General features: G+C 47.8%; 1 protein-coding gene across 1 annotated transcript in view; it reads left to right on the top strand.

Moving 5' to 3' along the window:
- Positions 1–12,908, top strand: part of LOC135378256 (synaptogenesis protein syg-2-like) — a 637,949-nt gene that overhangs the window by 492,025 nt on the left and 133,016 nt on the right. The window contains exon 7 of the mRNA XM_064611235.1: positions 4,254–4,405. Within this exon, the coding sequence (XP_064467305.1) occupies positions 4,254–4,405 (152 nt within the window). The remainder of the gene's footprint in view (positions 1–4,253; positions 4,406–12,908) is intronic.

The following is a 12,908-nucleotide window of genomic DNA, read 5'->3' as shown; positions in this document are numbered from 1 at the left end:
CTTTTGAGGATTATCAACACCTTCGAAGTGACCTTAGAGCTCTATAGCCTCCTCACATAGTATACGTAAAGATTATAACTATGAAATTTCCGCAACAACGCTGCAGCAAAAAGGAAACTATGTAGCTTTCAGAGGAGAACAAAAATTGCGGCACGAAAGCATGAGCGAAAACTATTCTGTAAACATTCAGGGGCTACAGAATTTTCCACCATACACGGCCAAGTGCCAACTGCCAGTTCCTGTTCCACTCAACTTAGGGGCATAGACACGTAAATATCGCACACTATGCGCGACTGGAACATACTTCCACTGATTGACAGGAGTATATACTGTAGAAGTGGTTTTTTCCACGTGGAAAATATATTCGCGTTTTCGAGCAGAGCTGCTTTGAGGATTGATTCGCGGGAACTTAAATTCGCGGCACAGGTTTCCGGAAGTGCTTAGCTCTTCCATATCGTGCCGCCGTCAATACTCGGGCATATTTCGGCACATACTAAAACATCCGTTGTTCACGTGGATTGCGGCATTCTAGGTCAATTCCTTTCTTCTCCTCACAGAGATGGGAGGAAAGGCCCTGTCAAATGGCCTTTAGGGACCCTGTAGGAGGCCATAGTACTGGCCGTGTGCAAGTTAGCCAGTTTATTTTAGCGGTTCTTATTAATTATCACTCGGGGCACTGACCAGTTCGGTTGAGATGTGGTACTATCATTCAAGCTGGGTTTGAGAATGCGGGGAAAGGCGTGTTCTGGCTTCGTGGTATAGTGGTATATTGCATGTATAGTGCAAAGCGTTTATAGGAGTAACAAAAGCATGATGAATTTTCATTTCTTTTCGTCTTGCCTGATGGGATAAAACAATCTTCTACGCTTGCTTAAACTGCCTACGCTACATGGAGTAGAAAGGGTCAGGTAGTCGCGGCATAGCGTCGAACGCCGAACGATTTTCGCCCTCATATGGCCAGAGTTATTCGCGGGAACTTAAATTCGCGATTTTGGAGGTGTACGCGAAAAACGCGAAAAATAATTCCGCGCGAAAAAAACCACTTCTACAGTACTTCCGCTGTCGACATCCAGTGCAACAAATCTTATGCAGTTCCTTGTTAGGAATCATGGGCATTCCACGACTCATATGTTAACGCGTATCCAAACAGTCTACAGGCTGAGTACCCGTGCACCCGTTTAAACGAAACGCACTGGGAGGCAGTCGGAGGTCGCTGGTGTAGAGTGGGCGACGGATACTTGTTGCATAAAAATTCAATCTCAAGGAAGCTGGCCCTTGACTACGGTGTGCGTACGCGAAGCTTAGGAATTCCTCGGTGCAACGCCAGTCCGCCTCGCAACGCGCACTATGTCCTTCACCGGGACTGCTCCATGGCGTGGCACGCGCAGTATGGGCTAAAAAAACCGATGCACGAGCTAAAACGTCGTTCACTGCTTAATGCCGCAGCACAAAAGAGTGCGGTCTAATTTTGATTGTAGCTTGGCAACGGAATTGAAGTTTTGAATTATGATAACAAGTTTGAAATTAACATTGCGTGTAACGTAATTTGAAGCGAAGTTGTTTTTGCATATTAATACCCCTTTAATGGTCTCCTCCGGCTCCCTATTGAAAAATACTTCAGAAAATCTTTCAAAAGAAATCTCTCAGATCGCTGAAGGAATTTCTATGAGTTTATGAGACTAAATCTTACAAAATTTCTCTCAGAGTTTCTTACAGGGATCCTGTAGAATTCCAGGGACGCTTTCTCACAGGATTTCTTACAGGCAGTGGCAATGCAGGTTTCTTACAGGGTGGCCTGTGAGGCTTTCTCACAGGATTTCTCGAGGCCCGCAAGAAAGCCTGTGAGAAAGGGTAATGGGCCACCCAAGAAACACCCTAAGAAAGCTGCACTGCCACATAAAAATTGAAAGATCCCAGACTTACCTGCTGAGAAGTATTGAGAGTAAGTCGCATGCCGTCACTGTAAGGAATGTTGCAGAACACTTGTGGCCCAGCCAATAAATTCAGAAAGGCATGACCCAACGCATTGTACACGTACTTGAAATGTCCAATGCGACGACCAAAAAATTTATTCATGTGATTATGCCATGTTTTTGTTTTGCACCTTGGGAACGCGTAGGCTTTCTTGCGTAAAAGCACCATCCAACTTTCTCGAGACGAGAATGAGTTACGACCACGAACTCGGATCCAATGCGTTAATTCCTGCTGCGTGCCGCTTCTTACGAGTTTAACCTAGAAAAAATAGCATTTCAAAAAGCACGGTTACAACAACATGTGTGTGCGTGAGAGATATGCATAGAAATATGTAACATACCTTTTGCCCAAAGAGCTATAACCATCTGACTGCATTCTACCTTCCGATCCACAGAATACCTGCAAACATGGGTGAAGACGCATAAAGAATGGGAATGCATAGCAAGGACGATTATGTACCACACGCACACGAGCTATATACCTCAAACGCGACGAAAATCCTGAATGCCAGGCGATATTTGCTTGAGATGCGTAGCTGCGTCCATGCGCTTCCTCGTTTCGAAGCAGAGTAACTAACTTGCTGGCAGCTGGAATAAACGCCTCCACTAATGTACGGTGGAATGTCATAAGAGGTTATATAATTAATAGTTTCAATAGGAACGACAAAGCGGAGCAACCATGACACATCTAGCTAAGAGAGATTATCCACAAACATACGAAATCGCACGAACTACTTACCTATACGCTACTAGCCAACCATCATCCCGAATGGCAACGTTCTCTCCCTTGATTTGATGTAAACACCATTTTTGCGGCAATTATGAACGGCATAATTCCACAAAAATAGCGTACGACCCTCGTTTTTAGCGAATCACTGGAACGATGCCACTCGGGATGATGGTTGGCTAGGAGCGTGCTACGCGGTGACGCTCATGTTTAAGAGTGTAGGTCAACTGTGGAATGGATGGACACCATCAGCACCACCGCCTACTGCTTTCAGAGAACGCGGTCTCATGTCGCGTGGTGGTGGTGCCGATGGTGAAAGGATTCGCCCTTGTCGGCCTCACAGAGGTGGGCAACGTCACGACTGACGCCCTGGGGAATGTGCGTCCTGGGCCGACTTGTAAGGGAACTGTGCCAACTTGGGTCCGTCTGAGCGTCTCATGCCATGTGTTCACGCAAGCGACATCCTCACGGAATATTGTAGTGGAAGGAGGAGAACAACTGATGTTGGGGAAGAAGTTCGGCCGGGTGTTACGTTGAGCACTCGCACGTTTCCGCCGAACATCGGGAGTGGCCGTCTGCGTCTTTTTCTGTCATATGCCACGGAATATTTTGTGGATGCGGCGCCGGATATTCCTCACGGTTAGCAATGTACGGCAAGAGATCGCGTTCAGCGCTCGCGCTTAGGTGACAGTAGAAAGCTATGAGCTGTGTGCGTCGTCCATTTCCTGTGTTTATGCCTCAAGCTCAAGGTGCACCTTTGAGCCCCAGATAGCTATGGCGTTTTTCGCATCTTCCGCTGGAGTATTCTGGGGAATATCGCTCGTGCGAGTACACAGAGGCTAGCTATACATTCCTCTTACGAAAATATCAAATAAAATATGCATGCTCTTAGGGTATAAGGTGCAGTGGTATGCTGTGAAATTCGCATTAAGTGTTTGAATAATGTTGTTTCATGTGGCTCTGTCAGCGTGAGGTATTGTAATTGATTAGATAACTTCCACGTGTTTTTTTGCCCGCTTCCCCGTTTTAAAATTAGCCTCTTCAATCAGTTTTTCGAATTGAAGCTCTCACGTGCTGTTATTGCTTGGGGTGACCTAAGGCTGCGTTCAGACGCACCAACTTTCTCCACCAAGTATGACAGATTTTCGAGGTGGTCCGAGTCGGCCGACACCGCCAACCACGACCAACTCGAGTTGCTCCGAATCGGTGGCCGACCGAAAACTTAAGAGAGTTGGTGGTGTTCTAGCCAATCGACGCGAGGAGCATTGGCACGTGATCCCCGAGTTTGGGGGGTCACGTGGCAATGTGGCGATTGCGTTCGTGCCGTACTACATGGCATGGGTTCAGGTCCTACAGGGGTCCTCGGGATTTTTTTTTTTTTTTTTACTAACGCCACCAAGACGCCGTCACAAGACGTTGGTTCGTGTTGGTGCAGAAAATTGGCCCTTTGAACGCAGCCTAAAGGAAGGAGCTCACGAGGCTCAGAAGAGTATATATTTCTACATATTTTTTTTTCTTTTTTAAAATCATCCTGTGTGATCTCATTTGCGCAGTTCGTCCAGTGAAGGTGACGATCAAAGGTCAGCGTGGTCCCATCTCCGCTGACGTATCCGCCCAGGTGGAATGCGAAGTAACAGGCTCAAGACCGTCTGCACAGATTATGTGGTGGCTGGATGGCACAAGGCTGCGAGACACAAACGACGGGGTGAGTCAGTACTGTTAAAGCAGCACTGTGAGCCATTTCCTTGGCTCACAGTGCACCAACAATTTCCTTGGGTTCCCTTCGGGGAACGCAATCTCCGGAAGTTCCACTAAAGCAAGAAACTTTATTTTGCAAAAGGCAGGTCTCAGCGCAGTCAGCGACCCACCTAACACTTTGCTGTCCCCGACGAACGCATGCTCCCGCTACGCACCTCCACCCTTCATCCTCTATCCTGCACCGCTCTTTCTTTCTTTTTCTTTTTGCTATAGTCGTGACGACGCCCACTTCTGTGTGGCCAACAACGCCGAGCCGATCCTGTCATCACCCCCCCCCCCCCTTCCCTTAGGGGAGCGTATGGCAGCTGCCGTATCTCACTTATCTGTAGCACGAACTGAAAACTCAGATGTGCAAGAATACGTACACATTCGATATATCAGCAAATTTCGCGTACCTATACTGCCTCGAAGTTGCGTTGAGACAGCTTACAAAGCGTCAAATCTTTCATATCGCGTACCAGGTGAAGCCTTTTCATACGTATACGCACTAGACTGGCGTATATAGTAGAAGGCACTCTAACTAACATATACCTTTTTTCAAGGCGAACAGTCTGCACCTGCTTCGATGCTCGCACGTATCACATGCGTCGATGGCTTGCGAAGCATAGTTGCAGTCGCAAACACGGCCATCGAAATTGAAACCCGAGTTAAACCGCCCGGCGGAATTGAAAGGATTGAAATCCAATTCAACGGGTGTCACGTCATGCCTCGCGTGTTACCACCATACCGCCTTCCTGGCGTCATCGCAACGTGAAGGAATTTCGCCAGTTTTGTATTCGCATAAAACAGTATAAGACGGCTTTCCGGCAGAATGTTTGTTTGGGAATCGCAGACATATCGGAGCCCTCTTTCCTGCTTATATATATATATATATTTAGTTTTCGACGGGCCTTATTCTGGTTCAGAAGCCCAAGCTTCTGTTGCGAACTGGCACATTTGCATATCAAGTTCTAACTCTCATCTGTTTCTTTTCTTTCCCATTATTTTTTGTCTCTCTCTCGCCCTTCTTTCGCCTTCGTTTTTTTTTTCTTTTCCGTGTTTTTCTTCTAATTATTTACACCGTTTGGCTGGCTTTTCCTTGTCTTCTTTCCCATTTCTTTTGCGTCCTAATACATACGAGGGTGGTTCCATAGGTTTCCGACCCGAGGTAGAAAATGCGCGCGAATTTGAAAATGCGATTAAGGACGCGTGGCGCCATCTGTTGGAGGGCGGAGCACCACCCTCAACCCTCTCCATGCTTTTGTCGGCTGGAGAGCGGCATTTCAAACAGCCAGGGTGCACTCTTCAGTTAAAATGGAAAAAAATCGAGTAACGCGCTGTGATAAAATTCTTGACAAAAGAGGGACTTTCGCCTAAAGATATTAGAGCGCGACTGGACAACGTGTACAGGGAAGCCTCTCCGTCGTACACAACGGTAAAAGACTGGGCTAAGCAGTTTCGACTGGGGCGAGAGTCCATTGAAGATGATCCACGGGATGGTCGTCCAGTGGAAGTGGTGACACAAGAAAATTTGTCTCTTGCCGAGGAGGAAGTGCTGAGCGACAGGTGTCTGAAGGTGAAGGAAATCTCAGAAAGGCTGGGGCTTTACAAAACAACCGTTTTTCGCATCATCGGCGAGGGCCTTCACATGAAAAAGGTCAGTGCGAGATGGGTGCCACGGCTTTTCTCGTCAGTTCAAAAGCAACAGCGCGTCGTCTGTGCCAAAGAGTTTTTGGAGCTCTGTCAAGAGAACGAGGAAGAAATGTTGAAGTCAATTGTTACAGGGGATGAGACTATGGTGCTCTACTATGATCCGCTTTCGAAAAAGGAGTCGATGGAATGGCGCAAACCAGGAGAAGCACCCCCAGAAAAGCCAAGGTCACACAATCCACAAAGAAGATGATGGCAACAATATTTTGGGATTGTCACGGTATCCTCCTCATCGACTTCAAAGAAAGGAACACCACAGTGATTGCGACTTATTATGCTTCACTCCTGCACCGACTGCGAGACGCCATCAAGGAAAAGAGGCGCGGGAGGTTGAGTCGAGGTGTCCGGTTGTTCCAGGACAATGCCCCTGTCCACACGGCTTCTGTTTCCAAGGCTGCACTGAAGGAGTGCGGCTTCGAAGAAATCCACCACCCACCCTACAGTCCAGACTTGGCACCGAGTGACTACTTCCTGTTCTCAAACTTGAAGAGGGATCGCAGAGGACGGAAATTTCAAAGCGATAGTGAGGTGCAAGAGGCAGTTGTCCAGCATTTTGCGGACAAAACTTCGGACTATTTTCTCAAGGGCATAAGAATGCTGGTTGAAAGGTGTGAAAACTGCATCGAAGTTACGGGTGACTATGTCAAAAAGTGATACACTTGTTTCGTCTCTATGACTATTAGAAGTCGCTCGGGCCGGAAACTTATGGAACCACCCTCGTATATCCCCCTCCCTAACGCTCTGTTTCAAAGCAACGGGACTAATGCGCTCGTAAGAAAAATGGTAAGAAAAAAAATGGCATGGTTGACATTGACGGAGCAGTAAGAAAAAATTTGAGGGACGGTTAACGCTTGGATTTAACACGAATTAGCAGCGGCAGCTGCTGAGGGGTAGTGTAGACACTTCTGTCGCTACATTGTTAGCAAATTGTGATAGATTTTAATATAAATATTTTACAACAGAGCATGCTACTGAGTATATTTTAGTTAATCGTCCCTCACGTAGCGTTACGGTGACGGCTTTGTGATCTGAGAAATGCGACGTGAGAGTAAACACTTCTTGCACCAATGTTCGATTCTCGAAGACCAGGTCGATGCACGAATTGTAGTTTGTGGTGGGTTCTGTCAGTTTGTTGCACAGATACAATGCCATCTGGTTGGCAAGCTCGGTTGGGAATGTGGACTAGTCGTATCCACGTTGAAATCACCCAGCAAAATAACTGATTTGTGTCGATGTACTGTGACTGCGGAAACAATGAAGTTCAGAACCTATGTCTCTGTTGCTCTGGGTGAGAAGTTTAGACTGCGGCAATCAGGAGTCCACTGTCGAATTGGACACCGCAGATTTCACCGATGTCATCATCGGAGCCGAATAGGGCAACCGGCGTGGCTTTGACTCAATCCCGTCGGTAGATGGCTACGCCGGCACTTCGGTTGGTGACTTTGCGCCGTGCCCCACAAACGAACTTGAAACCCTTACAGGGGCAGTAAAGTGCAAAAATTTCTCTCCGCGATATGAAAGATTCCATGACCCTGACAACAATGCAAAAGGAACGAGACTCACCCCATTGTACCGTTTGTTTAGTAAACAGTGAATAAAGATGCCAATTTGGAGGTTCTTCTTTCCGTTCTCCGAATCAGCGGAAAGTGTACGTCAAGCCAGCGTATCCAGTTGTCAAAGGAAATATGTTGCGGAAACTGCTCCTCGCCGCATTTCTTTGTCCAATCAACGCGGTATGAAGGGAGCTCCGACTTGGCTGTGATGCGTAGGAATACATCTCGCCCGGGTGCACATCACAGGCAGACTCTTTAGTAGCGCGGAAGCTTTCGCTAATACCGCCGTACAAGGAAACAGGAACATAATCAGCGCATCAACGTGATCAAACACACAAATTATAGCCAACGCTCGAAAACGAAACTTTATGAAACGGAGACTACACAGTCACCGCGAGAAGCCCTAGGCCCTGCCAACTGCAGCCTGTGCAGTATGGATGAGACTGCAGATGCGTACGCAACAGAAGCTAGAGCAATGCTGGGACGGTTATAATAGCGCCGTTGTGTGATTATGAAGTTCATCTCTTGTATTGTATGCTCCACAATGATATTCCAGACAAAAAATACGGTTTCCAGTGAGACAATCCCTGAAAAGAATCCATTTGTGATCTTCATTGGCAGATCGGACATTACGTCATTATGCCGTATTCATTGGTTATTTTGACGTGAAACTCCTCATTACACATACCTCACAATCAGCGCGCACTGCGACATAGTGCGCACTTGTTATTCTTCCTGCGTTGCACTGCGAGTGTATTCGAAATAATGAGCATTGGGTACAGAATTTACCTGCGTCCAGTAGCCTCTGAGACGACAAACACCAAGCCCTATAGAGCCTCTTTAATTGTGAGTGGCTGATCCGGATCCATCCGTTTCGGAGAGGCAGAGTATGGACGCCAACCGGATGACGTGATCATGGTATACAAGCATCAGGGGGTATACAAGGTGAATTTATTTCAGCAATTGTCATTGTGTTGTAGGCGCTATACCTATCCTATAGGTGAGTAAAATGGCCACGAGGAACCCACTTCCGCGAAGAAAACGTTAGGTTGACTTGGGAAATTTGGGAGTTCAATTCCACGAATTAAATTTCCATCAATTGGAAAGAAATAAAAATGGTACAGGTCCCGACAGAAGTTTGCGGAACATGCGGGCATTGTATTTCCTCCTCGGTGCGACAGCCTACCGGCGAGCGGAAACGGGCTCGTCTACTCTTTCAGAGGGGCGAGTGAGTCAGAGCCATTTATGGGGAGACTTTGGCCATTCGCTGATCTTTTGTCGCCTTATGGGTGGAGCCTATTTTGACGTCAGAGACGTCGTTGCGCCGCCCAGAAAGCCTGAATCCAAGCGTAATCCGCTTATCAGCAATCTAGTTCGCGCCATATTGATGCTGTCCGACAGCTGGTCGACAGCTTCGTGGTCGCGCTGAATGTAATCTACAGGAATAAGCGGCTTATGACCCACGGCCGCCTGTGATAAGGGGGGGGGGGGGGTCCAAACTGAAGGAGTTCAATGACCAAGGGCTTTCAGAGGGCGAAATAAGCACGTGTCTTCTCTCTTTGGATTGTAAACAACGATCAGTATCAATATGGCGTCGGCGACCGGTTGACGACTGGATAACAATAGAGTACGACGAGGGAGGTCGTTCAGATGTGACGTCGCATGACGCGCTTTAAGTTAGGCTCCTCCTAATGGCCAAACTCTTGCTATAAACGGCTCTGGAGTGAGTGCGCTGGGAGCGACACACAGCGGTAGTTTCGCTATCGCTTGAATGTGCTCCAAACGTGGTTTGAATGGACCATTTCCGACAATGCGCATGCCCAGCCCTTGAGTCCGACATCTTTGAGTGGAAAACATCGCTATGGACCCACCTGCGGGAGATTGTCATTGTATGGAGATAATCGGTTTCAAGGTTACGCGGACGTTTGAGGTCTGGTAGCGAGTACAATGCGCTTTCACTCTTCCGCATTTTTCTACCAATCTTCTCTTGCTACTTTCCCACACAACGTGCTAGTCCGAAAAGCGCTTCACCATTATTGGGGGAAAGATACGACGTTCGACATTCCGTCGCCAGGGGCGACGCGAATATGGAAATGGTCCATTGGTGTCGCTGCTGGCGCACTCCTCCACCCCTCTGAACGAGTGAACAAGCCCGCTTCCGCCTGCCACTAGGGTGTCGTGCCGAGGGGAAATTACACCACTCGGGTGTTCCGTAAACTTTTGTAGGGACCTGTACCAGTATGTGGCAAGTGTCGCCAGAAAAAAAATCCCATGACCGTATGTCTCTCCGTTGCCTACGTTATTTACTATGAATTTCTATCACGGTTGGTGGACCACCCTGTACATCGGCTGCATGTGCACCGATCGATTTCGCATTGAAAGTTGCGAGGGAGACCGAGCGTGGCTTCAGTTGGCTGATACAGACCGAAGTTGCGGTTTCCAAGTGGTGTTCCTTCAACCGATGCAACTCGTCCGACAATCCTCAGTCTGGGTTTGTCGTGATAGAACTCGAAGTCATTATCGGGATTAATCAAGTACAACCCGGAGATGTCGATTGCTCCACTGAGTGCGATGTAGACCAGCTTCTGTTGCGTTTTGGAGCATTCGTAGACGACTTGCCTGTACACGTCTCGTCTTTCCGTGATTTCCCCAGAAATTCACTGCCTGGGGGGGTGCCGAGCTTTCAAGGGGGGGGGGGATGCTTGGTGAAGGTTCCACTTGCGGAATTTTTCTTAGACACGGAAATAATCGTGGCACAATGCTGACATATCTGGAGAGCTTTCCCATTTTATTTGTACTTGTTATTACGTTAGAATAACACAGTACATTAGAATACAGATTCATTATGAACGGAATTTCAATATTAAGATGCATAATCACGCGACCGACAAAGAAGAAAGACTAGCGCCTTGTCTCACGAAGTTCAATGAATACCTAGCAACCAACGGTGAAAACCTTAGACGAAAAAAAAAACAGAATACCTCGTTGGGCGCTTGATTGAGATTGAGTTGGGCGCAAGTGGTTCTTGATGATCCACGCTTTGAGTTTGCGTGCCCGCACGCATTTTTGCTCGTATATGCGCGCAATATATGCATTGAACAGTCACTTTCAAATGATTTTGGACAAATGCATGGTACGATCATCTGCATGTCTCTGCTCATACAGCCCAAGTTTGACAGTACAGGATGTAATTCGCTGCGCCGGACTCACTACCAGAACGTGTTGGTGGCCAGCTGGTTGAGGTCACCTGAGAAATTTCAGGGGGGGGGGGTTGCAAAAATGCAGGGAAGGTGTACACACCCCCTGGGGGAGGAGGGGTGTAGGGAAATCCCTGCCGTCTTTAGATTTGTGTATCGTTATCGCATTTGCCTGTCCCATCGGAAACTGCGTTCGCTTACACTTGAGCTTGTTCTTCCCATTCTGACTAGACAATTTCAGCGCCTTGACAACACATTCCACAAACTGAAGAAGAAACAGACCACAGCACACGCACGAACGCAGAGAGGGGGCTTTTATGTCATCGTGGACGCGGACGCGTGAAGACGAAGTGTGTCATTAACAGCTGCCGCTGTAGAACTGCAAGCGCTAGCTTTTCGGTTGAAGACCTGATACACCAGCACACGCACACATACGCAACCCAATCACACACACTCATTTGAGATACGTCAGTGGGAACTTTAACAAACAAACATATGCTCCTATAGGTGGTGGCACTTCTTCTCTTGGGGAGAAGCGAGGATAACGAGCCAGTTGACTTTAAAAGTCACTCTAGACCAATTTCCGCGCCTGACGTCACACACTAGCGGTGGCGCTGCGGAAGACAGGGCGTCCAGTCGGAGCGGGCTAAATATGCTGTTTTCAATTGGAGTGGCCGCTGTTTTCATGAAAAATGGCCTAGCCGCAAAGCTGTGTATTTGTTGGATGCAGATCCGGAGAAAAGGGTGGCGAAATCAATTTTCATCAGATTCCGCGCGACGCAAAGCGAAGAACACGTTTAATGGCTGCTGTTGAAACGGAAATATTTTTACGCCAGAGAAAGACCATGGAATATGCATTTTCAAAACGGTAGGTTCCCTTGACGAAAATTCCATCGTGAGCCTTAATTTGGAACTGAACTGAACCGAACCGTTAATACGTGAAGACATGTACGCGTTGTAACGCAGCCTATGCGATTTTAGGCCTTCCGTCAAGTGATCTACTTGACGTCGATTACGTGCCGTCAAGGTTCTGGCTCAAGCAAAACAGCAGCGCATGAGGAGCAGAACGTTGCGCGCCTGCTACGCCCTGCCTTGCACGTGTAATGACCATACGCACTTGACCGGCGACACTGTCGAGACAAACCCACGATTCATGTGGCTCGTCTGATACTCACTGTGACGGCATAACTTATGTTTTGACGATGCACACTCTGGATGCAGGATGGCAGCGCATTTGACATTCCCTCATGAAACGTGTGCATAAATAAACGACTGCAACATAAATTGATGGAGGTACCAAAGTAGCGCTATTTTCAGAAGCGGCCCAATCAAATAGCTCGCTTGAGATGTAATTGTATGCTTTCAGTGACTTGTTCGCTTGTACAGTATCACGAGTGAGCTGGCTCGCCGAAAATTTTGGATAAACTACAATGCTAGCTTTTGTTGTTGGCGAAATGTTTTGTGAGTGGGCTGTTCAGTCTTCGATGTGCAGCGCAAAGGGGTCGTCATGATTAGAGAATGGATTGTTAGGCACTAACAGGTAGCGCTCTTCGTCGCATAAATCGTTCTAGGCTAACCAACCTTCAGAATCGTATCGTTTTATCTCCCGATTGAAAGGAAACTTGATACACAAAAAGGTGTGTGCCCCCTTCCTCAGCTTACCGGGAGACGGAGCGATCTCATCCGCGATGATGATTGGCATACTGCGTGCTATGCGGTCAAGCGTGCCCCCTGTTAGTGCCTGAAGAACCGCTTTTTAGTCATGATGTATACCGTTGAAAAAAAGACTGCTTCCGTCAGAGCTCTAAAGTAGTCGGACATTACAGATAGAGACAGTTGAAAGCCCTGGGGAATTGTCCAGCACGGCCGATGTCGCACTAACGGAAAGCATTCGCACGTTGCGTTCAGCGTGTTTTGCCCACACCAACGCCAGCCCCCCACAGCTCTCGCAAAATCTGTATCAAAATGCGTGTTACTGCGCACGGAGCAATCCGTGCCTCTCCATTGGTCG

The sequence above is a fragment of the Ornithodoros turicata genome, chromosome 1 (genome assembly GCF_037126465.1).
Source record: "Ornithodoros turicata isolate Travis chromosome 1, ASM3712646v1, whole genome shotgun sequence".
Taxonomy (NCBI): domain Eukaryota; kingdom Metazoa; phylum Arthropoda; class Arachnida; order Ixodida; family Argasidae; genus Ornithodoros; species Ornithodoros turicata.
Note: the sequence above shows the minus strand (reverse complement) of the source record. Positions and strands in the feature narration are given on the sequence as shown.